General features: G+C 41.3%; 1 protein-coding gene across 5 annotated transcripts; it reads right to left on the bottom strand.

The window, feature by feature from the left end:
* Positions 1–27,713, bottom strand: pacsin1b (protein kinase C and casein kinase substrate in neurons 1b). 5 transcript variants are annotated; one of them, XM_023410276.2, is made up of 10 exons: positions 27,613–27,713; positions 11,601–11,727; positions 7,789–7,945; positions 7,467–7,702; positions 5,851–6,006; positions 5,196–5,371; positions 4,987–5,107; positions 4,460–4,584; positions 3,899–4,095; positions 1–3,214 (listed from the first exon to the last, which is right to left on the bottom strand). In XM_023410276.2, the coding sequence occupies exons 2-10, from the start codon at positions 11,658–11,660 to the stop codon at positions 3,105–3,107; spliced, it is 1,338 nt and encodes a 445-aa protein (XP_023266044.1). In that variant the 5' UTR covers positions 11,661–11,727; positions 27,613–27,713; the 3' UTR covers positions 1–3,104. The 5 variants fall into 5 exon arrangements, with proteins under 5 accessions (XP_023266044.1, XP_087031277.1, XP_023266045.1 ...); XM_087175151.1 differs by lacking the exon at positions 27,613–27,713 and adding an exon at positions 19,908–19,981; XM_023410277.2 differs by lacking the exon at positions 27,613–27,713 and adding an exon at positions 19,792–19,896.
* Between the last annotated feature and the right edge of the window lie 250 nt (positions 27,714–27,963).

The following is a 27,963-nucleotide window of genomic DNA, read 5'->3' on the forward strand; positions in this document are numbered from 1 at the left end:
TTTCTGATGACATCTTTTTATTTTTGCTTAAATGCAGATGAACAGGCACTACAGTTTGGAAATTACAGCACTAAGCTAAAAAAAAAAAAAAAACAGAAAGACAGAAAGCCCTCTAGTCCTCTAAAAGGTTTTCCTTCAACACTGCAGATCAATGTTTCCAGCATGAGCAAAAGGACAGAAAAGAAAAGGAGCGTTTGAGCACAGTTTTTCAAAATATGATTAAACATCCTTCAGTGTATCACAGTTGTTTCACAGTGGATGCTGCAGTTGTAGCTTTACGTGTCTGCTTTTTCTCACTTTTACAGTTCTCTTGTAAACAGTCCCATTCTGTTTCAAATACAGCTTAAGATACGTGAAGACAGTTAATGACGCTGAGGTCTCTCCTCAATCAGACAAAGGGCCTGCGTGCTGTGTCGGTGTAAAATGAGCTGGACAGCCTGGAGTCAGATTCTGTGGGAGTGAGCTCTCTTTCACTTTGTTTGAACGTGACAGTTTGAGAGTCTTTGGAGTGGCAGCGTGGGAGATTTTGATAAGGCAATATTCATTTCACCACTCTGAAGCCAGTGCTTATGAGGAGCAACACTTTTTTAAAGAAGCATACAGAAGCATAAACACCATGACAAGAGACGTTTCCCTCGTTCTCTCTTGCAGCAGAAAAAGGCGATTGTCTCATCAATATTTCAGAGACAGATCCTCTTTCTGCTTTTCTAGTCGCAGCTTTCTCTGTCTACATCAGTAAGAGAACACCCGTCTTCCTCATCGACGACGGTGTAGCGTTCACCAGCACCTGTGGTTACCAGGAGTAACAAACCAATCTCATATAACACGTACTGCGCTGCCACATGCACTCTTAATCTTTCTTTGTATAAGGTTTGATTTAGTTTTTCTGATTAAAGCTAAATGTTTTAATATAAAGATGTTCATAGCCTATATTTAATACAGCCTGCATTTTTGTTACACAGTGAAATAGATTTACAGTGTTATGCAAATGGCATCATCATCATCATCATTCTGATAAGAGTTTTAATTCAGTCAAGAATCTGTCAATAATTTGGGGGAAACAAATTGAGGCCATGCATTGGATCAGTTCAGATCAGAGCGGTAAACAGTGTGTGGGAGCATCAGCATGCACATAATCACAGAGATAAGAGCTGGAAGCTGATAATACAGAGTCACTGACATCCACTCATAGTAAACAAGTCACATTAACTGCAGGAGTTAAAATTAAAAAAAAAATACAAAAATTAAAACCTTGGTTATGAAATGAAGCTAATCTCCGTATAAAACAGCTGTTCATATTTCCAGGCAGGTTTTGTTCATGACGTCTGCAATATTAACACATGTAGAGACAAAACAGAGGAGAAACTATAATGAAAGGTTATAGCAGGCACCATGTTGTGGACCGGCGAGAGAGTGGAGGTTAATGTAAACAATCCTTGCATTGTTTGGTAGAGTATGTACTGTACTGTATTTCCATTTCAAAGAGAAGCTCTGCTGAGAGAGGCCGCATGTTTTATTTTTAGTCTTTTGTCCCGTTGCAAAAATGCTAATTCAGTGACATGCTGTGGAGTGGAGCAGGAAAACAACTAGACCCATTACAAGAATACTTCCAAATTTTTTAGAAATATGCATTACTCTCGTGCAGAGAGTTAGATGAGAAGAGTGATTGAAACTAATTATGTTAACTTAGCTTAGCACAGAGACATAACGCAGGGGGAAAGAAGCTAGCCTGGATCTGCCTCTAAAGCTCACTATATAACATCTTGTATCTTCATTGTTTAACAAAAACTGTACAAAAACATGTCAGGTTTCCACTTCAGACACAATATAATCTTTTGCAGAGTGCTTTTCAAAACTGAAGTTACAAAGTGCTTCAAACAGGGCAGCAAAATAAACTCAAAATCATAAGATAGAAAGATAAAAACCATTTGCATTGGTGTAAAAGACATGATAAAGACTGAAATAAAAAGAAATAAAATCAAGGGCGTTGAGGCCTTTAGCTTTCACCTGGGTCTCAAACTCTTGAATCACTTTACAGTAAATACCATTTTGCTGTTGGTATATTTGCTATCTTAAGACCTTACCTGAATAAGTTTCTATATAAATGTTTCCTGACTTTCAACGCACCCTTTAGTGAGGCTGCGGTGAGTCACTTCAGTCAGTCCAAGTAAAAATCCAGCTCCATGTTTGAGTGTTGCTCCTGTAGTTTCAGGCTGTGATGCTGCTGATATCAAAAACTGCTTTATTTTGATACTTCAAGTACCTTAATTAACTCCAAGAGCTGTGATCCACAGCCACTGCTGCTGCTGCAAACTGTGGACTGGGTTGTTCAGCGGGCAGAATCAGCGGGCCAAAATACAATAACCAACTTCCTGTTGTTTTTAAAACACTTGTGTTTTTCTGTCTGGAGATATAACATGTTCATCAGTGAGCTTTGGAAGTGTTGGTAAGCTGATTTTGTTAGCTAGCTAGCTGTTTCCCCCTGTTTACAGACTTTATGCTAAGCTAAGCTAAGCTAAGCTAAGCTAAAGCAACCTGGTCCTGTTTCTAGCTTCATATGTAACGTAGGCTACAGACATGAGAGGTTGTATTCATCCTGTCATCTAACTCTCAGGAAGAAATCAAATAAACGCTTTTCCCAAAAATGTCAAACTATTCCTATGAAGCTAAACATGTAAATATTTCACAAAGGGAGAAAACACGGAAAAAAACTGTACAAGCATCCAGACTGTAAAAAAAAAGGTGAAAATATATACATGAAATGCACAATGCATGGCTCATTCTCGCTATCCAGGCACAACTGATGAAACCATATTGATATTATGATGAGAGAACATACTGTATGGCATGTTAGCATCACGACTGCAATCAAACACAGCTACACACAAACAAGACTAAAATATTTTGCTTGAGTTGTTGTATCTGGGGGTGGGATTTTGTTTCTGTAAAGTCTTGTCTGTGATGAGTGCTGAGATGAAGGCAGCTCACTGCGCCCGACAGGACAAGGAAGCTTTGCTTTGAAGTCTCTGGCAATGTGCAGTTATGACCGGACGGTTCAGTCTGGGTTTGCCCTCCAACGAGACAAGCGTCCTCATGTGGAACAGTTAGATCGGCTCCACGTAATTGGCCGGGTAGAGACCCAGCTGGCCGTTGTCTAGACGACCTTTACACCAGCCCTGTTCGTCCTCCTCCTCCAGCTTCGTCAGCTCGTCCCCTTTATCAATGAAAAGAGACAGACACGTGCAGCGTGAGGTTATATGAAACAATACACTCAGTAGAGCAGTGCAATATGTGCAAAATCCTCTGTTACTTATAATTGCTATTTTGACACATATTGTGATAAATCTTATAGAAATATAAACTTTTATAGAATAATAAGCCAGGTGGGAATGTCTGTTTTTAGCTAATGTAGTGTATTAAATATCTGATTAATAATGGTGCTTCATCAGTCTGATTCATTTTGATGAGTTTCAATTCAATCTTCTGCCCAAAGCTGCATTAAAGCCGTCCTCCTCACTGTCTTGAAATGCTGTCCACAATGACCTCATACAACCGGGAATTAAAGGGATAGTTACTTTTAAAAATGATACAGCAAAATATTTTAAAGGGGACAAATTTCTATCGTCTCATGTGGTATAGTCTATATATACAGTATATATGGTCATTTGCTTTGGTGAGCTCACATATAAGGAAAACTTGCATTACAAAGCTTGAAAGATCACTCAGGGGAGTAAACCTTTGACCTTTATGTACTATACCATCAGCACAGCGGCAGGAACTGTGCTTGAGAAACTAAATGAGTCATAACTGTGGCAGCAGGGATTCGCCATTTTAATCAAAAGACTTTTTTTTCCCTCTGCGGGACCAACCCTGAGGAGACGCCGGGTACGACGCTCACCTGCTCTGAAGCTGAGCTCGTCCTGCTCTTGGCCTTCGTAGTCGTACAGCGCTCTCACTCTCACACCTTTGCCTGCATCGTCATCGAAGGGGTTCGTCCCCCCGTTGGTGTCGTTGCCTGAGTTCGGGGCTGTCTGGTCCTCATCCGACCACTCTGTGGAGGCTGTGTACGCCTGGTTCTTTTCATAGCTGCTGACACTGAACACAACACATTCAGCAGAACATTATTGTATATATTACTGCCACTGTGGATGTTTTGTTGTTCTTTTCAGTGCGTAGTTTGATATATTTCTTGTTTTTATTGACTTGCAAAGGACTTCCACAGCTATGATCACATTACTATTAATGGTACTACACTAATGTGATTATGATTAGCAGTTGTGCTTCTGTGGTTTTAGCTATGATAAAAGATGATGATAATTATTTATAAAACTAAATCACAAAATATTAAATCTGTATCAGACTCTGATACTTTGTGAAACAGAAATGTTACAACAGATGTTCATAAGATGATCTGAGTAAGAGTATCTGCTTTAAAAATATTAAATTGATCAGATTTTACCTTCCCCGGTCGCCAGCTTGAGCGTGGTCTACTGCTGTCGTGACGTTAGTCAGCATGACTCCATCACTGCCTTTCTTTGACTTTTCTTTCTTAGAGATGCTATGGGTGAGTTCTGGGTTGTATTCCTGAAAAACACGAGACAAAACGTGTTTGGATTTGGATTTTCTGCTCCGCACAGCAACTGTTGTTCAGTCCCAGCTATCACTCAGTATGTTAAACACTATTTTTTAAGCTCAACGGCGCCTCAATATTCTTAATATTCAACCGGATTTTTGCACTTCTCAAAAAAAAAAAAAAAAAAGACACAAAAATTAGACTGCATTACTTTTAGCAAGGTGTGCCTAATTAACCTATTTCATCTTTGTCATTATTGCTCCTGTCAGAAAGAGAGAATAGAGAACATTGAAAATGTGGTATTAAAGTTTGGACAGCATATGAAGCAGAGTGCTGCTGATCTCCATCATGATATAATATCTTCAGATTGTCTTTATGAATGTTACTGCAACCTGTGATGGTATTTCTTGTACCTCAAACTGTGGCCAGTTCATGTGCATGCCGGGGCCATGGTTGTTGCTGAACCACTTCAGATCTTCCTGCGGACTTGCTGACGTGATGGTGCGTTCAAGTTCTCTGTAAACTGTAACATAGCTGTGAAAAACAAGCAAAGATTTAGTGTGTGGTAACGTTCGGCCGATGACAGTGTCTCGTCGGACTGGCCGTATTAAACGTCTCAAACCTTTGGTTCTCTGTTAGGTTGAGGTGGCTTTTGACATCCAGCAGCACCTCTCTGAGGAAGCTCAGCCTCTTCTCTTCGAACTGCTGACACTGGTCGAACACCTGCTCCATGTTTTCCATGTAGTGAGGGGTGCATTTACTCAGCTCATCCAGAGCCTTCTCATACTTCTCCTTCGCCTAGGTTGTGACACAAACACAAGCACACTCTTAACAGTATGGAATAAATTTGGTGCAATATCTCAATGACGTGGGAATGAGTGATGTTTTAATGACACGTCTTGTCCACATGTTCCTGTTTTTCATTCCTGTGGTCAAAAGTGAATCCTGTTACCCTTGAACAGGCAATAAATGTGTCTTTAAGCACAAGAAAGAATCATGGTTCAAGAGAGGGAAGGCCAAGGCAGAGCTCAGAGTCCACGTTACTACAGAGCAGCTCATGTTGAAGTATTAGATATAGTAGATAAAGAGTGGGCGGTGTGGTATTCACTCACACATTAACAAAGCTGCACTGACTCCAGCAATGCTGCCTTTATAACACAGCCACGCATCTTAAAATAGCCAGTGAGCTGATTTGCTTTGACTGGATTGTGGAAAACAGCTTTCCCATAATGATGATCCCACAGGCCTGTTAGAGCTGCAGCAGCTGATGTTCTCACTTTCTGTGAATCCTGTTTGCACTTGTCCACTTTCTCATGCAGCTTCTTCTGCTGGTCAGCTGTCACAGAGGCCTCCCCTTTACTGTTGGCCTCTCTGGTGGACGCCAGCTTCTCCTCCTTGCAGGCCATGTGGTACGACTTCTTGGCGGCCTCGAGCTACGGGGGAAAGATGAAATAAACAAATGAAACTTATGAGAAACACACACAAACGTCACCAGTGAAAAAAATCAGCATGAATAACATTGAGCTGCAATTAACAATTGTTTTCTTGTTCAATTGAATGTCATGTTTTGTCTGATCAACAGCCAAAAACACAAAGATATTCAATTTACTATCACGTAAGACAAAGAAAAGCAAAAAATCTTCACAATTTAGAGGCAAAAACAACAATATATTTGACATTTTTGCTTGAGAAATGACTAAGACTTATTTTTCTATTGATCAACTAATTGATTGACACACCTTTTACTTAAATAATTTCATCTCTACAACAAAACTGACAGGCTATCATATTCTAAAACAATGAATGCAACAGACAGTGATTACCGGATCGTTTAGTATAATTTAGTTCTCATTACCAGAATGCAGCTTAGCAACATGGTCACTCATCACACACTGACTTACAATATTAATATTAATCACTGTGAAAACGTGCAGTATATGTCAGAGAAATTAATCACAAATGCTTCGATAGGCTGTTTATTTTTTATTCTTTGAGTAATTCCAGTAATATAATACATAACTACACATATGTCAGTGTTAGGTTGTTATCTCCCAGTTTGTTTTGTTCCCAATCAGTCTGTCCACTTGCACCTGCTGTTAATCATCTCGTCAAGCTGCTCCAGTGTTTAAGCCCCGGATCTTCCCTCCGGCCTTCGCCAGAGCGTTCGGTCCACACTAATGGCACAAACGCTACGGCCAAGCTTCTCGTTTTGGCTCGTGCGCTGCCTGTTTGCCCGTTTGCTCCTGCTAATGCTTTGTCTGCCTGTGCCTCAGGTTCACCATCCAGTCATCTCCTGTTGCCTGTCATGTCAAGCCACGTCCTCGTTTGTTCGCCTGGTTTGGATTGCTGTTTTTTTTCCCTGCCAGCTGCCTGCCCCGCTCCGCCTGTCTGCCTTCAGTCCCTCGCCTCCACCGACGCAGCCTCTGCCAACTTTGCAAGTTTCTGCAATAAATAACTTTAAAACCTCGATTGTTGTCGAGCCACTTTGGGTCCAAAAATACTACTGCCTTTAACAAACATATAGTACGTGCACAGAATAGCTACAGATGTAGAAATGCAATCCTGTCTTCTTCATTTGGCCACAAGTTCTCATCCACATCACACCTTATGTTCCAGCAGCAAAAAACAAAACAAAACAAACTGTAACTTCAGAAACGCAACAGCAACACATCTCGTCAGAAACAACGTTCTGGCTACTGTTGTGTTTTTCAAACGTTATTTTGAAAGCTGTCAGCGCCACAATCTAAATCCCATTCATCACTTGTGGCAGTCTGTAAAACAAACAAAACTCTCATCCAAATGAAAGGTTTTTTTTTTCCATGTGGGTGGGTTCACACTGTTACCAACGGATAGTTCAGTAAAAAAAACAAAGAAAAAAAACACACTCCCTCACCTCCTTTAGCTTTTTGGCCCATGGTTTCTGGGCCTTCTTAAAGCCCTCGTCTGCCTCTTTGGTTTCCTTGAATCCTCCCATCATCTGTTTGTGGTACAAGTCTTTCTGCCAGTTCTTCACCTTCTCAAAGTCCTCGTTGATCAGGTTGTTTTTCACCTCCTGGTGAAGCTCGCTCACCTTCTCTGCCTCCGTCATCACCGCCACCCAGGCTCGCTCTACTGTGCCGTACTGAGGCCCTGGTGGAGGGATGAAGGGCGAGTAAAACACTGAGGCATTTAAATATCAAAGCGGACAAACATCAGACTTCACCGACTCCTCTTACCTTTGTCTACCAGCTGTCTCCATCTCTTGGACCACTCGGTCAGTTGCTGTGCGTAGGCCTTCTCGATTTTGGCACGCTCCTGGATGCAGTTCATCAGGTCGTTGCAGAGCCGGTGGCCGTCGTCGATCCGCTTCACTGTACGTTTGTAGTTCCCAACCTGACAGAAAATATCTCAACTTTACTTCCTATAATTTTATTTGACTGGAAAACAATCCATTTATTATACAACTATGTTTCTACTGTATCATTTTTCATTTTTGTGTTCTCTTTGAACACTGAACTGTTTCAGCCTCTGGCTCTGCCCTGGTAATTAATCTGGGGTCAGCGAATTGATTTGCTGTACAACACTCCTCAAATGTACTGTGTTGAAGGAACAGGTCGACATTTGGTTGTTTTCTTGCTGAGAGTCGAATGAAAGGATCGATATCACCTCCACATGTGTGTGTTAAATATGGATCTAAACTTAGCAATAGCTTAACATAAAGACTAGCCTGGCTGGAACCAAAGGTAACAAAACCTGCATTTTAATAAATGAGCTTAAGAGGTGCTGGTCGGCTTATTCCCTCGACTTCCACCTTTATGCTGAGCTAAGCGAAACCGGCTGCTAGCTCCAGCTTCATATTTACCATACTGGCATGACAGTGGTATCAATCTTCTGATCTAGCTCTCATCATGAAAGCAAAAGTATTCATCCTGAAATGTCAAATTATTCCTGTGTCCTTCCTGCTTGGAGAAGAGCATATTCTCTGAATTTACTTTAGGCTCGGGCTGCAGCTAATGGTTATTTTCATTATTGATTAATCTGCAGATCATTTTATCAATTTGTTTCATCCATGAAACATCAGAAAACACGGAAAAATGCTCATCATAACATCCTACAACACAACGTGACGCTATCAAATGTCTTGTTTTTATTGTCCAACCCCCAAAATATTTAATTCATTATAATGTAACCGACCGATAAAAGCAGTTAATTACCTTATTTGAAAACCTGTATGTATAAAGCAATTCTCCTCTCAGTCTGCAGGTGATGCAACGAACAGAGAGGAGGGAACAGCAGGGAAGAGACGAGTGCTGCTGCTGTGTGTGTGTGGAGTTATGTAATGAAACCAGGGGTGGGAGGGTGGGGGGGGGGGATTAATGTCATATAATTTACAACTCTCCATGGACGCAGGAGCAGCAACCTCCCAGAGAGCTGTGAGCTTTGCCCAGAGACAGAGTGAATCCTGGTGCACTCACTTCACACCTCTTTGACAGAGGAGAAAAAGAAGTGCGTCTGCGCTGAATGAGAAATAGATGTTTACCTGCGCCTCACTCAACAAATCTCAAAAGTGGATGTAAATGTAAGCAGCGGCGGACAGATGATTGTATTCCACACCAGCCCTGTGCTTCAGGCAGCCGAGTCAGCGCTCAGCAGGCAGCACTGCAGCAGCTCCACTGTGATGCAGTGAGTGACTGTGATGTAGTGACTGTGTGCGGGAAGCAGACACCTTTGCTGCTCCAGCTGATTCCTGAACACACCGCCTGGCTGAAGGGACGTGATGAGGATAAAATGCAGCCGAGTCTGAGTGGAGAGGGATTATAAAACCTGAGCGTCTAGAATAACTGCTGAGTCATGATCGTCAGTATTATCTGTAGCCTAAGATGTGGAGAACTTTTTTCTTGGTTTGTGAACAGTCACCACCTCTCATATATAATGAATGGACTTCTGGGAACTTGTTGCTCACATTACATCAAACTGTTTGTGCTCGGAAAAGGTTGTTGGTGATGTAATGTTGTGGGAGAAACCCAGTACAACACACTGCTATCTAGGACTAAAACGATCAATTAATCAATCAACAAAATTGCACCACTGTTTTAGATGATCAATTAAGTCATTTTTCAAGCAAGAATGCCAAATATTCCCGACATCCGGCTTCTTGTTTTTAAGGATTTTATGTTTTTCTTTGCCAAAGTTAAACTTTAAGGTCTCGTTAAATGCAGGAAAACCAGTAGGAACAATAATGCCAGGAGCTTATTTATATCCTATTCCTGTCCACTTCTAGCTCCTGCGGCAAGCTCCTGTTTGCACAATCCACTGTCACACCAGTCGCACTCGTAGTTTACAGATGTATAATGTCTCCTGACAGCCCACGAAAACATCGAAGAAAAATTATATAAGGCTAGAAAAAATATTCATGACCTTTAAAGAGTTTTTAAAACCTGCTGGGGCCTTTTTCGAGGGACCTGTTCTCTGATACCATGTCTGAAGCTTTAGTAAATCTGTGACAGCCATTTGTCCATATTTTCAGAATTTCATAATCCAAACAATAATTCGATTAATTCAGAAAAATAAAAGTCAGATTGATGAAGACTTTAGCTGCAGCCCTGCTGTGATCCATCCACTAACCATTAGATACCATTTGCAAATTGTTGGTTTGTTTTGACATATCTAAGTGTCATATAATAGTTGGTGTCACATAGCACAGTGATAAGAAGTACCAGAATTTCAAATGAAAACCATAATAAATCAATTTATTACTACTTTAGTCACATGATGTGGAATCGTCAGCTGCAACAAGCAACTGCTGCTTGTGTGACGCCCCTCCCATTGTCTTGGATTGGAGGTCCATCTGCTGAAATCCATTTGTTTTGCTTTTGCACATAAAACACAGCCACAGCAAATGTACCACTCATACATGCACCGCTTTCATGAGTAATACTTGCTGATTTCCACACCTCATTGCTTATTAGTGTTAAGTTTTAGTTATAATAAATAGCTTGTTTTTCAGTATAACTTGGTGTGATCTCCCTTATTGTCACATTCACTGAGCCAGTTTGTGACACTTGACACAGACGGCAGATGGCTTCAGTTTGCACCTTTTGTTTGATGCAGGTACGTCTGTCGTTCCCATCTGTAAAACAGGAGACAGACTTCGGAGGAGTCAGCGTGAGTCAGGTATTTCCATAGATAGAGAAGTCCTTTGGAAACCTGTACAATGCAGCTGTCCTTGCAGCGGCAGGAGACAAGTACAGTTGTGACATGCCTTTAAAAAGTTCAAGACCCTAGTTATGTATAGATGATCCTTACAACTTGCACAAGAGCGTGCACAAGAACCTCCTGTACTGACAAGTTAGTATTAAAAATGCTAATTTACACCTGTGCACATTGATCAATAAAAATTCCACCTGTTCCTAAATGAGGCCCATTGACAAAACCAAAGGCTTTACAGCTTACACCCAAAACGCAGGACTTCTCGTACTTGAAAAATGGAGCAAATGAGAAATAAAAAGGAAAACAAACTTCAGAAACGATGAGGCTGAGATGCTGAGAAGGAGGTTCAACTAAACTAAAATGTGTAATGTAGCAATTTCACAAGTGGGTTATCTAAGAAAAGAAAGAGCCATGAACTGTGTCATCAGTAATAAGAGCTGTTGTAGAGGTGAAGAGAAAAATGACCTGAGAGTAACAGCTCACTAAAGAGACATCACAAGAGGAGTCAGAGCAGCACCGCAGTGTCGTCCAAAGATGACAGAATAGTGGCAATTATTTGTTAGAAGTCCCTGGTGTTTACACTGAGAGCACTTACCGTTAATGTCATTATGCTCAGTGATTAAACGTCATTCACAGATCTGCGTAACACTACAGGTGAAGCTGCTGCATACCGACGAGTACATGCCCGACTGACGCTCAGGTCTGCGCCCACATGCAGCTGATAAACGAGGCCTCAGATCTATCCTCTCACCGCCCAGACAAAACAGGTTCAGTGAGAGTTCATCACTCGGCAGCGTCAGCTCCCGGTTAGGTCTAATCTGTCAAAAGCTGGTCTCACCTCCCAGAAACTGTCTGTGGTCTCCTCCTGGCTGGCGGACTCGTCGTAGGCTCCAGACATGGTCCCAGATTTTGGCAGGACGGCTTCAGGCTGTGGCGGTCTGCAGCAGACTAATGCTCCTCATGCACTGTCAGAGAAGACGAGCACAGAAGAGTGTAAACACAGAGAGTGTGAGCAGCGTGAACAGAGGGATACGTGAGGGATACGAGGGACACGAGGGATACGTGAGACGCATAAACATCCTCACAAATCTGGTTGCAGGCTGCAGACAGTGTTGCTATACATTCAGAGCATTTGGTTCTGTTCACTGAAATAATTGCAGTATGCAGTCACAACGCTTTCATATAATAAGCTTATGCATTTTCTTTTAGTCCCATCATCATTTAGTCCCAGACTGAGGGCTTATTCCTGCAGCTCATGTGATCACAACATCACAGTCATAATCTTATTTCTTTTTTTCATGCTCTTATAATACTCACAACTGCTGCTTCACAGATTTCAAAGTGTAGGCAAAGTCCTTATGTAACCAGAAAACGGCAGTGCACATAAAACATTCATGCAAGATGCTTAGAGACAATTAACCACACAGACTAAATGCGAGTAAAGCTGCCTTTTAAAGAGCATTAGATAATGTATGTAGCATATCCCAGATTCTATGTGTTTAAGAAATATAATCTAGGGCTGCAACTAACCGTTATTTTTCTTTTTTTTTATTAATCTTCTCATTAATAAATAAATAAAATTATTCAATTATTTATTTGGTCTACAAAGTGTTTAAATCATAAAAAAGGCCTGTCACCAATGAATTTTGGCATTTTTACCAGAGAAAAATGAATTAAATGATGAATCAATCATCAAAGATATGCTGCCAATTCATTTTCCGTCAGTTGTCTTCCTAAAAACCTGTTTCAGCTCTAGCTGCAACTAACAATCATTTTCAATTAGTTAACTAATTCATAAAATGTAATGGGAAATTCTCCCATAATCTTCCAGAGCCAAAGTGACACCTTCACCAACAGTGTAATGAGCTTCAGGTAACAGTGACATAAATTGGAAACATTTGTATTATATTTAGTATTTTTGCTTCATAAACTACTGTTCCATCAAACAGAACAGTTGCTCCAGCACTATTATAATCTTCCTTAAATCATGACGACAAATACTATGTACAGTAATACCACCGAATGAGCTGATACACATTTCTCTAAAGGCCAAACTAAAGTGTTCAGTGAGTTTTATTTGACACAATATTTCTCACACAGCGATGTCTGATGGGCTCAGATACTTCAAAAACCACAATCACCCTCATAACCTGAGTGCTTCTGGTTATTTCTCTCTCTACTCCCCTGAGATGACTTTGTCAATAGATGTAATGACTGGCTATTAATTTTCAGCTCACCCTACCTCCTGTCAGAACACTGTAGCGTAATTGCAGAATAATCTTCCCTCATTCTAATCAACTAACATTATCCAAAGGCCTCGCTGGTGCACCTTATGCTGCTGCAGAAATTAAGAGCTGTGACATGATTGCTAATGATGACACTTGCTGCAATTAGTGCACAAAGCCACTCCCGAAGTGAGAGGAGGAGGAGGAGGAGGGGGAGGAAGAGGAGGAGGAGGAGGGAAAATCAGATCTATCAACCAGTCCACCTGCCTGCATAAACTACCTACCTACCTATCCATAAATTGATCACTGAGCAGGCATGCTGTGCACAGTCCCAGAGGGTCAAGAGGTCAAGGGAGCTGTTTGCAGAGACTGTTAATATTTCTTGTTGGAAAGTCAATCAAACGACTACAAATAGATGCCAAACAACCGCACAGGAAAATGACCAGGTGAGACACAAAAAGACCACAAAGAGACATGAAATCACTACAAAGAGACACGCAACTACCACAAACAGATGCTAAACAACCACAGAGGGATTCAAATCTACCACAAAAAGATGCTAAACAACCACAACGACATCATTTTAAGTCAATCTGTGGGTCTTGTTGCGATGTGGGGGGGGTGGGGGTGGTGGTGGTGACTTTTACGAGTTTGCACGGGGATGAATAATTACAACAGAAACACCACAAAACAGAGATTAAGAAAGCAGTGATCTATATCTGACTGACTGCAGACCCTCGGTGTAATATGTGAGCAAGGACACACACACACACACACACAAACACACACACACACACACACACACACACTATAAACCGTATTTTTTTTGTCCTCTTCAATTTGTGAAATAAATTGACACTTTGAATCACTTTGAACTTTTAGGTTCATTCCATCACATCAACTAAACATTAAACAGCAAAAATTGATAAATGGAAACTGATAAATCTCTTTGAACAGCAGCGAGTGAACTGTGATGAGGCATCATAACCACCATTAGGCCTTCAAAATATGGTATTAGATCTCAGGTAAACAGATAAACATAATTTATGTCATTTTACAGCATGAATTTCTTTAGGTTTTAGATCCCGGAGGGAGATTTGTTTTCACAGTCACAGTCCATATCCATCTTAAAGTCTTGTATTTCTGAATGTGTTGGGCCGATGTCTAAGCCTGTTTAAGAACAAATCACAGACTGTTTATTATTACCACATTTCATCAATATGAGACACTTTTGACTCTTGCTTGAGACGTTTGAATAAAGTTATGCTAGGTTTTATTTTTTTTATCAAACACTCATTATCTTTGTGTAATATTGCAGTTTGTGTGCGCTGATATCTGCAGCTCATTAAAGCTGTTTGGCAGCTAAGTCTGTAAGTGACACTATGTGACTTTGAAAATAAGAAACATCATTCCTCTAACAAAAAGAAAGAAATATCAAACACTCTTACTCAGCTCACTGCACTTAGGGGTCAAGCACTACAGCCGTAATTGGTCTGGGGTGGCCAGTAGCTTATGATAGTTAATGTTAACACAATAAATATTGCTGTGTAGGAAACATTACTGAATGAGTTTCCTCACCTTCTGACTCTTATTTACTTGTGCTTCTGCGACCCTACTGCACCACCCCACTGTGATACAATAAAGTCCAGCATTTTGTTTGCTTCAGTTCAGCTATTTTGTGCGAGCATAAATAAGAATAAGAAGAAGAAGTGACGCAACACTGTGAATAAAAAAAGGATGCATTACAGAAAATAAGAAGTAGGATATGAGTGTGTGCAGGTGAGGCAGGAGCTACAAACAAAACAAACTGAAATGCAGATGGAGATAAGATCCAAAGTGAGCGTGCAAATGAGCTAAACGACAAACACGACAACAACAACAATGATAAGGTTTATGCGACAGCGCTCTTATCAGTGCAGTGAAATGTCAGTTTCAGCGAGCGAACAGGTTTCACTGAGCCTGTACTGGAAAACAAAGCATCGATGCAACTGTGCGATTATCTGATAAGGATTTGTCATGTGAAGTTGATGCGTCGGTTGAGATACGAGAGGCAATTTCTGCCGTGGTGCTTCATTAAACAGCCACAGTGTGCTGAGAAATGAGCCTCTAAAGATCGTGTTTGTTTAATCTGTGCGAAAAGAGATTAAAGAAATGTAACATGTTAATTAGTGAGATTTAGTGATGCTGGTTTGGACAGAGCCAGGCTCGCCGTTTCCCCCCCGTTTCCAGTCTTTATGCTAAGCTAAGCTAACCTTCATATTTACGCAGAGACATGAGAGAGGTATCAGTCTTCTCATCTAACTCGCTGCAAGAAAGAATTGTGAAACAAAAACAGAGAGAATTTGCTGCAAATACAGTAGATTTCTACTCAAATTTGTGCATCACAATTTGATTCATCACAAAAAGTTAATGAGACATCAAGAGGTTGTTCCAGCTCAGCAGTATGTTCTGCATCTACCACATATTTGTTTCTTTGTACGGCAAATCCTAACTGAAACCAGCAGCTGATTAGAAATTGGCGGTTAGATTATTATGTCATTATTAACAAAAACCCTGACAAAAGCCGAAGCTGCTGAGGAAAAAGATGCAGAAGAGACAGATACGAAACAATAGAAAGAGAAGGAGCATTGATGTGTTTTGATAGGAGGTCAGGGGGAGGGGCGGGAGCTGCATGGGTATTTGGGTCAACCATGGACCAATGGATGGAGAAACACATTCCACAATGAAGGGCAGAGATGAAATGACAGAGAGGGAAGTGAGAAGACTAAAAAAAAAAAAAATTCAAAATCCAATTAATGGAGGGAAATTTCCGCAGAGGTCCCAACCCAACAGCTTAGGGCAAAACAAAATGCGTCGACCGGATGCAGCGTGGAGCGTGGGGTAGAGAAGTGGGTGTTTATCATGCTTGGTTAATCCATTAGCAACATGCAGAGAGTGGGCTTTTGTTCAGGATAGCCCTTTGCTTGGCTCTTATAAAGGCAGATCACAGTGTAGGAAAACAGCCAGTGACTGGCCTCTTCCACTTTTTATTAAAGCCAGCAAGTGAGACAGGCATGATGACATGAATCTGACTGTATTTCTAAATTAGAGAACACTATCTAGTGACTTATTCATTGTACGAACAAACAATACCTACCCACCCCCCCCCACCACCACAAACACACACACACATACACAAAACCATAAACACTGGTACCATCTGAGGTTTAGTCACCATTGCATTGCTTTGATTCAGTCTTTACTCTCTCTCCTCTTTCATCCGTACGACCTGCATCCTCCACACTGAGAGATCCACATCCTCACAAACAAGCAAGAGCATCAGGAATCCCCATCCCTCTGAAGCAAGTGCACAAGGCATCAAAAAGCACCACAACTCGCGGCGCGGCGAGCCCGTAGCATCGACCCGTCAAGAGAGTCAAACCCCAAGACAAAGGACGTCAATACACCGAGAGAGAGGGAGAACACAGCCCCCCGCAAAAGCAACAAAAGCTTACCCCCAGTCCTCCATTAACAGCGGCTAAGGCTACAGCTAGGAGAAAAGAGACACGTGGGCTCCTCCAGCAGCCAGCCCCTCTCCTCCTCCTCCTCCTCGCCTCCCCTCCTGTTAGTTTATTTTTTGCTCAGCGCTGCCCGCCGTCCTCTGACTGACTGAGCGACAGAGCATCAGCAGAGCAGAGGACGAGGAGCCGGTCACTCTAATCTGTGATCTGAGATCTTCCTGCCCCCAGGAGCACTGTGCAGGAAAAGACTGTGTGTGTGTGTTTGTGTGTGTGTGTGTGTGTGTGTGTGTGTGTGTGTGTGTATTTCTCAATGAGCGAGGGATAATCCTGTGGTGTTTTGGTTAAAAGGCTCAGACAGAGCAGCAGGCCAGAGAGACGCAGAGGAGGGAGAGAGAGGAGGGGGGTTTGGGGTGGACGGGTGGGCTGCTGTATATCAGCAGGTCTGGAGATGCTGTAGTGTGGATGTATGAGGCGTTCAATGACCAGGCAACTCTGTGTTTATCAGGAAGGGTTAAAAGAGACAACACAACTGTTCTCTTAAATTCACTGACGCACAGTCCTCAAATAAAAAAATTAAAAAAAACACAAATTCCTTCAGTTGGCTCCAGTAAAAGACAGGCAGGGCGGGGACTAAGTAATGGGTGATTACGACACATCAAGTTGAGCATATGAAGAGCGGCGGTGACTCAAGGATAGATAAACGTAAGCTGTTCAGAATTTGCCTAAAAGGCCAGAGAGCAGGTCTGTGCTGTTGACATGGCAGCCATAAAGTGATTAATAATTAGACAACTTGTCATAAAAGTCCAGAACAAAAGTGAAGCTATATATAAACTTTACTCTATGTAGAGGTAAAATACTAAGACAAAAACAAAGTCGGTACGAAAACTTTTCCAAAAACCAGGGGAACAACAGAGGGAGACCTCTGTCACAGTCTCAGCTGCAAGCCCGATCTCTCCACCAGCCACAATCGGACAAGACCACAGAGCAGAGAGGACGACGGAGTATCTCTCTGATCACCTCCATGTGGAGTTCACAACAGGTGAGGTGGAGGACAAGCAGGTCACAGCGGTGACTGGTGATGAGAGGATGATGAAGGCACTGCACAGTCTTGCAGAAAAACAAACTTTTTTGCACACGCTCTTTCCAAAACTTTCTGCAAGTATTTACTCTATTTTAGGAATCGCTTCTCAAATTCTCAGTGGAACTAGAGGAGAAACTGTTCTCACGTCAGTTCTTTCTCGGCAAGAGACGTAACTGCAAAGGAAAGAACAAGCAGTTCTGAAGGTGTTCAAGTAGGTCAATAAACCTATTGACTTATTCAAAGAAGTATACAATCTCAGCAGGTGGAACAAGACAAACTGATTAAACTAATCTTTGGATTTTAAACTCTAGAGAGAACCAAAAAAAAAAAATCCATCTGGTGCCACAGGAGATAATAGAAACCATTTCGTAACTGATCTAATTGTGAAACCTGACTTCCTTAATGAGTAGCATGGTAGGAACATATAATATAACAGAGGCTGCTGACATACAGTTAAATAAGATGAGGTGAAACTTCAAGGACAAATATATTTCCTCTTACGTGTCCTGGCAGTCACACAGTTGCTTTTCATGCAGTTTGAAAAGTCAGTTAATCAGACTGAGGGATTTCCACTATCTGTAACATGCTCTCATACCCACAAACATATACACATTAAAGGACACGCCTCCTCTCAGTCTCTCAGTGCCGCTGCCCTCGGAGCACAAACACCTCCTGTACCGTGAGATCTTGGCCACATTATTCAAATTCAGCACCTTTTTTTCTTTCCCCCTCAGGACAAAGTGTGTTGCTGCTGCTGCCCTCATCAGATTCAGATCCTATATATAGAGCCACATTCATCAATAATTCACACTGCTGTGTAAACAGATAGACGAGATGACCATTCTGGCTCACGTGGAGAAAAGGTTTGATGTAATCTGGTGTCACTGTCAAGACAAATTGGATTATAAAACAAAAAGAGGGCCTGACCAGGAGCTAAGTGTGTGTAATGTGTTTTGGGCAGGACAGTTTGGTTTGTGTGCTCATGTACGGTAAGTCCAGTGTGTAAAAAAACGAAATGTTACGGGTAATAAGGTGTGTATGACAAACTCTAACAATCAGTGTATGAGTTTATTTGAAATGCAACATTATCATGCATGTGTGAGGGAGTTTATTTAATGAAACAATACACTCGTCACCAGTTTTCACAGAGAATAATATCACCACCGATGGGCCCCTCGATAAACAGTTCCAGCCCTCTAAAATATCCTGCATTCTCAGCTGACGTCTCGGCTGCAAACATGAATGCTGCAGGTCAATAAAATGTGAATGAAGACAGAGAATCTGTGCAGGTCTCGACTCCCTCAACAGATGTTTTAGTATCACAGAGGCAGTCTCGATGAAAGGCACTTAACCCTCAGCTGCTCCGATGGAGTTGCTTAATAGTCAGGAGTGGAAGATTGTGGTTACTGTGCAATTCCCCGGTACAAATGTGTGCAACTGCATCAATGGAAAAGAAGAGCACTGGTGGACGCTCATATCAAACACATGCCAAAAAAAAAAAAATTTGCTCTGTATCCAAACAAATAAAAGAGAATGCACTTAAAAGTCCTGTAAAAAAAAAAATCTCAAGCAGCTGGAAATAATTTGTCGAATCCCAGGCAGCAAGACGGGGGACTAGCTGAAACTCATTCCTGTTTCTCTACACTATTCATGTATCATCAATAATACAAGACTGGGCACAAGCAGACTTAAATACATGTACAACGATCCTGTTTTTATAAGCTGCAGCCTTTAAACAGTACAATCACTGTCTAATTGATCAGCAAGTGCAAATGGTGATTGCTAACTCTGATGTCTACCCACACAGGAAATAAAGCGTCAGATGGTCAACAACACAGGTAGAACATTAATTTAAGGGGGCAAGTCAAACAGAAGCTGGATGCACCTCATTCGTATTAATCTGTGTATCTGTGTATCTGCTACTTGAGGAATATTCAGAGGTCGTCCAAGGTTACACCGCGGAAATGCCACTGTTAATATGTAAAGTCCATACCTTCAGTTTGTTAAGACAAAGGTCAAGATCTGTGTGTACTTAAGCTAAGATGACTCTCTCCGCTATAATAGCATTTGGATACATCAACTCTAATTATGTTCAAATGTTTACGAAAACAACGAGGAAAACAGTTGCAAGAAGCTCACAACTACAAATTCCAACACAAACTGCAACAGTCTAAAAATAGACACCAAAGACGCATCATTACAGATCAGAGCAGTTTACTGAACCTGGTCTGTCCTGTGAGCTGCCCCTCAGTCCTCCACAGCGTCACTCCAAGTCACTTCTGACAGCTTTAAGGAGAACTGACACCTGAGACCCAGAGTCAAAGAGCCTCTCCGCTCACCTGCAACCATGACACATCCTGCAGTCTAGCAAGCCTTTTCTACACACACACACACACACACACACGCACACACAGTGAGACTGAACTTTGACATATCCCTGAGAAGACACATTAAGCCATCAATAATTAGCTAGCTGCAAGGAAGGGTGGAGACTTGACGGCTCTCCCTTGTCACACACACATTCCTTGAAGCCAGGCAGAAGAGATAGAGAAAAAGGGAACGACAGACAGAAAGATCGAAAGATAGAAAGAGAGAGAGAGAGAGAGAGAGAGAGAGAGACAGAGAGTTGCCCGTCGCCAAGATAAAGGCAGACAGGACGGACAGAGAGAGGAGACGGTCACACAGGTGGTTAGATAAGGGCTTTTTATGTGGAGGACACAGGGATGAGTCAACATCAGTATCAGGTCAGCCACTCAATCAATACAGATATGCTGATGCACAAAGGATTCCACTTGTGGAAACTGAAATTTCTGAGTGTCTTTCAAGTATTTTTGAAAAAAGATGCTTGAATAAATGAATAAAAGAACACCAGCATCCTCAAAACAAGTTATCTGAAGACGACGCCTTTTTTTCTCTTTTTTTTTTTGCAGAAATGAAAGTATAATGAATGCAAGCAACACACAAATACACAAAGCTCTTTTGTTATTTAGTGTGATGCCATGAATAAAAGGAATCAGAGCAGGCAGGTGTGTGTGTGTGTGTGTGTGTGTGTGTGTGTGTGTGTGTGTGTGTGTGTGTGTGTCCTCTGATAATAAACAGAAGCTTCACAATGAACCAAAAAACTACTTCTCCGTTCACGAGTCACACACTGCAGCCTGCTGGTGCAACGCTGATCTTACCCTCTCGCCTGAAACCCTTAAAGTCATGAAAGACTCTAACAAAGCCAGTTGTCCATCCACACAGGCAGATGCTCGTCTCCCCAGTATGTGCCATCTGTGTGTCATCTAATCATGTTTCTCCCTGCGGGGCTCTCTCCATTTGACCCCGGTGTTACAGCCCATTATTACAGGAAGTAATTTACAACCACTGCGCAGGCAAAAGTAGAACTGAAAGGGCTGCAGGTCTGGGCTGATTCCTTGTATAGAAAACACAATCTTATAATTGAGTCTGTTTTCCTGCTGAGGTTGGACAGCGTCCTTTTTACTATTGTGGTGGGACATTTCAGTGAGGGATTTACCAGAATCAGACATTGCTATGGGGGGAGGTGGAGGGGTGGGTCATTTCACTTTCATTTCAGTCATTAGTCCGATGCTTTGCTTTTGTGTCATACATATCCAAATTCAACATAGAGTATAAAATTCAGAGTTAAATCAGAATCTACAGCACTGTGCAAAAGTTTTAGGCAGTAAAAGTGCAGTAAACAGAAATACCATAATATAATGTAATGTGAAACACCACCATGTGAGCCACAAATGCTCCCCTGGAGTTGCTCAGTGGCCAACAGATGAGACTGTGGTTTGCTTCCAGGCATGAATATGTGTGACTGAGTGAGGTCAATGTGTGTTGAATTGGCAAACAGCATCTGAAATTGTCTCTCCAAATACTTTTTTGTTTGTTTGTGTTTTTGTCCAAGTCCGAAAATGCAAACATCACACCTGTTAAAGGAGCTATTTGTAAGTTTTGCTATTGCTACACAGCCAACGTTAGCATTAACAACTGCTTATTCACCAGTCTAGAGGAAATGTTACGAGTTCAACATCAAACCTCATTCCGCTATTCACCAAGAGCTGTCTCCAGTGGTGGAAAGCAACATCAATGTTAACTCTGTCATGTCTTTTCTTCTACTGAAGTTAGCACGCTATCTAGCTAGCCCTGGCCCATCTCGTCACTTTCTGATAGCAGCTCATTGCAGCCTCCAGTCTGCCCTGAAGATGTAGCACTGCTCAGAGGGCGTATTATAACCCATTGTATTATGAAGACAATGATGGCTGAAGCTCTTGTCAGGTGACAATCATCCCCACCTGCTCCCAGCAAGAAACCATGTTTCGCAGCAGAGAAAACTTAAATATTGCCCCTTTAAGGTATAAGTTGCAGCCCTACATATTACCATCACCATTACCATCTAGGAAAGTGAAATTCGTATGCACGTGTATGGTTGTTGATTTAGTAATGTGCGTAGAGCCAATTTCTCATGCTACACAATTAAAAGAATTCAATCAATATTCCAGGGCAAGTGTGGAGGACCTCTGTGCTCTCCATCGCAGTTTGTTTTGTAATCAATAACCTTTTTTTCTGCCGCCCAGTGCAGAGCAGCAGTGTGGACAGGGCATTTATTGAAGACCCTGGTTCAGCTGCTGAAGTCAAAGTGTGCACACACTCTGAGCTGTGGACAGACGGAAGCTGATACTGGGCAGGAATCTCAGTGGGTGAAATGGAGTGACTCATTCAAAGACAGTGCAGCTGCTAAAAGCTATGAGAGCTACACACACATTACCCCCCCACCCCCATCCCCACACACACACACACGCACGCACACACACACACACACACACACACACACACACACACACACACACTCACAAAAAGCCTCTGTTGTTGTACTCATGAATGAAAACTCCTCTGGCTGTAAGAGGTAAGATCCACTCAGAGGAAACACAAACAGTGATACAGGCAGGTATGTGCAAAGGCAGTAGTACATTTTCTGATACAAATACTGTTTCTTTGCTGCATAAATAAGAAAAACCTCCTGGCAAACACACAATAATCCATCAATACTGAAAAAGTAGAAGTGCAGAAACGATTAGTTGAGCAACAAAAAATTTCAATACAGCTATATGGATAAGTTCATTTGGTCAATTTTAGAGCAAAAATGCCAAATACTTTCAGGTTGAGGCTTCTCAGTTGTGAGGATCTGACGCTGTTCATTGCTGTATTTGATAGCAAAATGAATATACTTGGGTTTTGGAGTGATTGCCAGATGAACCCTGGGAAATTTAAATGGACCTTGTTCACCATTTTCTGACAGTTTATAGCCCGAACATTTACTTGAATAATTGAGAAAATAATCAGCAAATTAATCCATAATGAAAATGATCATTTGCTGCCTTCCACTTGTGCTTCAGGAAACTGTATTTCTCATTATCTGACATTTTACAGGCAGAATTATCGATCTGTTAATCAAGACACTAACTGGCACATTAACCAATAATGAAAATAATCCTTAATTGCAGCCCATCTTCAAAATGCACAAACGCGCATACGACATTTTTAACAAACCCAGTCGCCATGGCAACATCAAGCCCTCTTCCTTCCTGCTGGTTTGGCTGTGAAGCACTTCACCGACACAATAAATCTGACACGCCGGAGCCTCAGCGGACCAAAGCGAACCTGGAGCCAACAACCTCTAATAGCCTCTCCTTGTTCCTCTTGAGCTGTGAGATGGCTTTTGTGATGCACCATCTACTGCAGAGATGCCCCGGAGACACGGACTGATTTATTACGCTCTGCAAAGTGGAAGCATCCACATCACATGATGCAGATTCACGACTTAGCCCACAGCACTTTGCTCACTGAAAGTCTAACCGGCAGTCATACAAGAATGAGATACATTTAAACTAGACTAAAGATTTAGTTTAAACAATTGTACTGCCATGCAACAGTCCTGTGCCCCCTTAAGATGAAGCAATAGAGTATCTGTGACGCCCTCTCCACAGGTTAGGGGTTTAAGTTTGGAGTTGAGAACAGTTCAACAGAAACATTTTTTTTACTTCTTAGATTGTTTGATTTTGTATTTTATATTTCACAAAAAAACCCAAAAGTATAAGAATTACAGGAAAAGTACATAAAGTATATACAGTTTTGATTTTCTTTAGGGTTGCATCTACTGATTATTTCTATTATTGATTGATCTGCCATTTTTTTCCTCAATTAATCGATTATTGTAGGGCTGCAGCTATCTCAATGTCCTAGAGCCCTGACCTCGTCAAATGTTCAACAGTCTAACTATTATTATACCATAGGAGAGAGAACCAGCAAATTTTGACATTTGAGAACCTGAACGATTGAATTTTAGGCCTTTTTGCTTGAAAAATGACTTAAATTATAGAAAGATCATTTCAATATAATAATACCAACCGCAGTTTTCTATACAGCCCAATGTGATGTCATCAAATTGCTCATTTTGTTCAACCAACAGACCCAAATCCTTAATTCTGCTCTGATTTTCATGACCATAAAAGAGTAGTGAAGAGTTTAAGAGATGTCCAAGATTTTATATTAAAAACCCCACTTCAGCCCACTCTGGCAAACTGAGAGCTGGCATGAAAGTAAAATAAATGAGTCATTTACTACATTACGAGTTTGGCAACAGAGCCATCTGTGCTGTTGAAATACTGGCAGATGAATTTCAGTAAAGTGAAAACTGAGTTTAAATGTTAGGAAAGGCCTTAACCCACACTGTTTATCTCCTTATATATTTATTATCAGGCAGGGACCTGGACGCTCCTACAGGAAGTTTCAGCCCAGGATGTAAGAGCTGAAAACATAGACTGTGTTGAAGCCTGAACTGCACTGTAAAGCCTGCTGGTATGATTATGCTGATTCAGGATCTGTAGGCACAGTGCAGCAGAGTCAGACAGTGTAGACACGAGAGGGGATTTCTAAAACAGCTCATACATAACACAATGCCTAAATACAGCAGCGTGCATTTCATGACTGGTTTGCTAAATTATCTTTGGGTGAAAAAGGTCTTGAAAAACTTCTACCTCTTTTCCTTTTCCATCATGGTTGCTTCAGGTATGTGAGAAGAAAAACACAAAGCAATCAATCATATTTTTCTCTGCATATACAGTACGAAGAACAAAAAATAGATAATTTAATTTAATTATCATCATTTTGTTTAGTCTCAGTTTGCAAGAAAAACTACTGCTTTTTTATGCAATTGTTATCTCATACTGGACGCAATGACAGCTCTGTCCTTCTTCCAACTGAATCTCACCACACACCATCACAAGTTAAAACCCTGAATCCTTTCATGTGCAGCATCTGCTGGAAAGAAAAAACAACGGGATGCAGACCCCTGGGCCTTTAAGGAAATGCAGCCCTGCCTCTTTCCCATGATCCCTTGTGAGGATCCTATCTCAGGCTCCAGTTACCTTACAGTTCAAGCCAAAGTGAAAGCCCTGCTCTCTCACCATTCAGCCTGTATCTGAGCCTCTGAGCATACATGAAAGATCCTTTCCACTGAGCGGTGTAAATTATCAGCTACAGTGTTTGTTCAGACATTACATACAGTGAAACCTCATACAGGAATTTAGTGGAATCAACTCCTTTTCCATCATTAATTTAATATAAATAAGTTTTGTTCATTTCTGGTTAATTCAACTTAAAACCACTTCAAACTTGAGTTGAGTTGTTCTAACTTGAAGTGCTTTGACTTTTGACTTAAATGATGAACTGAATTAATGAACTTCTGAGAGTTCACTCAGCTCATTAAATTAAGTTTTGAAGTGCAGTGCCGACAAGCTGCATGAATGGAAAAAAATATCATGAGAGTTCTGTACGGCTCTTGAGAGAAGGACACTTTGACCTGAATATAAAACAATATGTTTTTCTGGAAATTAGGCTTGAAAAAGTGGGGGTTACCACTACCTTTAACATGAAATATTACAAATGATATTTTCTGACTTTAAGGAAGCCCTTTCACTCTCACTCTCAAGTGAAATTTTATCATGTAGTTTAAACAAAAAAAAATCTCCAAATCCAGCCATCCTACATGCTAACAGACCTTGTAGGAGAGCAGTATGTAACTTTGAAACAATTGCACCCTCTTCAGTGTTGTGGTAATTCTCAGAGGAACTGAGATAAAATTAACATTTTATTTGTATTGATCCAAACCAAGACATAGATGGAAAAGCTTGAAGCCATGTCCAGGGTTACAAAGGCTAAAAGGACAACTAGAGAAGAACAACTGCTCTCTTTCAATCATCTAATGCCTAATGTGAGCACCAGATGTGACATGCCGGGCTTCTAAGTACAAATGGAAATTGAGAGCGAACTGGTGCGTGTTTGCCCACTGGGAATAACATGGTCAAAACTATAATTATTTATTCAGAGAAAGAAGACGGTTTAGGGTTTAGTCTAATTAATTACATTAGCGATGACACCTCATCTGTCATTCCTCCTATGAAAACAGAGAGGAGTTGAACAGAGCGCCGCAAATTGAATGAGTGTTCCTAATTTGTCACATGAATTAATCCAATTAGGCGCTCACTCAAATAAAAGCAGAGACACGCAGACTCACTGCACACCTCTCTCCAAATGACCCTCAGCTATGATATTTCCAGAAAAGAAATCTATCTGACGTCATGATATACTTCATTTCGTATTCCTTCTGTGATGAAAAACAATCCACACACTCACAGTGTACCACTCAGTGACCATTCCCTGCATCCAAATGACCCCTTGTTAGAGCAGAGCTGTGTTTGTTTAAGCCTTGTTATGGCAGGTTGATGGGTTTGATGATCAGAAACGAGATGAGATGTTTTCTTCATAACAAACAGCACAGGAGGCCGAGGATTCCTACTCAACCTACAACAGCTCTGAGTGACAATGGCCATTATTTGACCATTATTTTTTATTATTTTATGTCAGAAAAATACTCATCACAATTTCCCTGACCCCAAAGTGAGTATTTTTTCAACAGTAGTAGAATCCAGTGTAGAAACCCAAAGTGCAGAATTTACAATGAGTATAAACAGTATATAACACAGAAAGCATCAAATCCTCATGTCTGAGAAGCTAGACCCAGCAATTATTTCCACACAAGTGGAAAATTACAGTATTAGTTTGTTGCAAAGACTATAGACAAATAAAGGAGTATTCCAGCAATTTAACACTGCACATCCATCCAAAGAAAAATAAAATCAAAGCAGCAGAGCCTGAGATATACTTCTGGTTTCATTGACTTTCCAACAAGAAATATTAACAGTCACATCAAACAGAAGCTCTGGAACAGGGATGCTCTCACCCATTGGGGCCCTGCACTGGTTCCCAGTAGGCCCAGTAATCCACCATGCCATACAGCTGTACAGTGGCCAGCCGCCTGTTGTACCAAGTGTAAGATGCATCAGTCCACCAGTGACCAGAGTTCAGAACCGTGGACAGAGCTCACTCAGAGTCAGAGATTAGTCCGATGGATGGAGGTCTCCACCTCGCAGCAGCTCGGACCTGATCTCCCACCATCCAACGATAAATCAAATAAATGTGCTGGTCTTGAGGAACCTGGGACTTTTCCCCAGAGACGAGCTTTTTTACTCTACAGACATCCCTCCCTGTCCTCTGCTGCAGCCTGCACCGGCTCCCTGATCCTCGCTGCACAGAGTCTGCACAGCAACTCGTAGAAATGCTGTGAAATGTATTTTCTTGTAAATGCATCATATATAGATATCCTGATTGTTTTTGATTTGTAATAGCCTAAGTGTCATGTAGCAGGAGCAGCTTCAGTATGGCGGTATTTCAAGTTACATCTCCCGCACTTCACCGCAAACTGCAAACATGAAACTAAAACCGAATCATTGGCTGACTTTTCTTCACAAAACAATTCACTTTTAATATCATAGACTTTCATTTAGTCCCACCTACAGCATCACTGACGGACAAATGCGACAGCATATGTAAGGGTTCAGCAATATTAGCTATCAATTCATCTATTTTATCAACAACCAAGCCAAAATAGACATAAATAAAATATCAATAGTAACATACCGGAATGAAATGATGATCCAGCTTCTGTGTGTATTTTTTTAAAATGTAATCATTGTCTTCATCAGCAGGGACTGCCTACGTCGTACCGCCGGTAAATGTAGCTGAAAGGAGCCGCTAGTTGGGGGATGGTCCGGGGGGCTGGTGTCAAGGTTGAAATGATGAACAGCATGACTTCCGGGCAGCTCTTTCACAATAAACGCTCCATATGTGAACGATGCCCCCATGAGAAGTGTGCTGTTATTATACACAATAAAACGTGTTTTATCTTTTGTTGGAATACACCAGAAGGTTACTACTACTACTAAAGATACAATGAAGTTACAAACCCGTGTACATGTGTACATCAATTAA

The sequence above is a fragment of the Seriola lalandi genome, unplaced genomic scaffold (genome assembly GCF_002814215.2).
Source record: "Seriola lalandi dorsalis isolate HSWRI2012SDOR001 ecotype SW California unplaced genomic scaffold, Sedor1 jcf7180002054420, whole genome shotgun sequence".
Taxonomy (NCBI): Eukaryota; Metazoa; Chordata; class Actinopteri; order Carangiformes; family Carangidae; genus Seriola; species Seriola lalandi.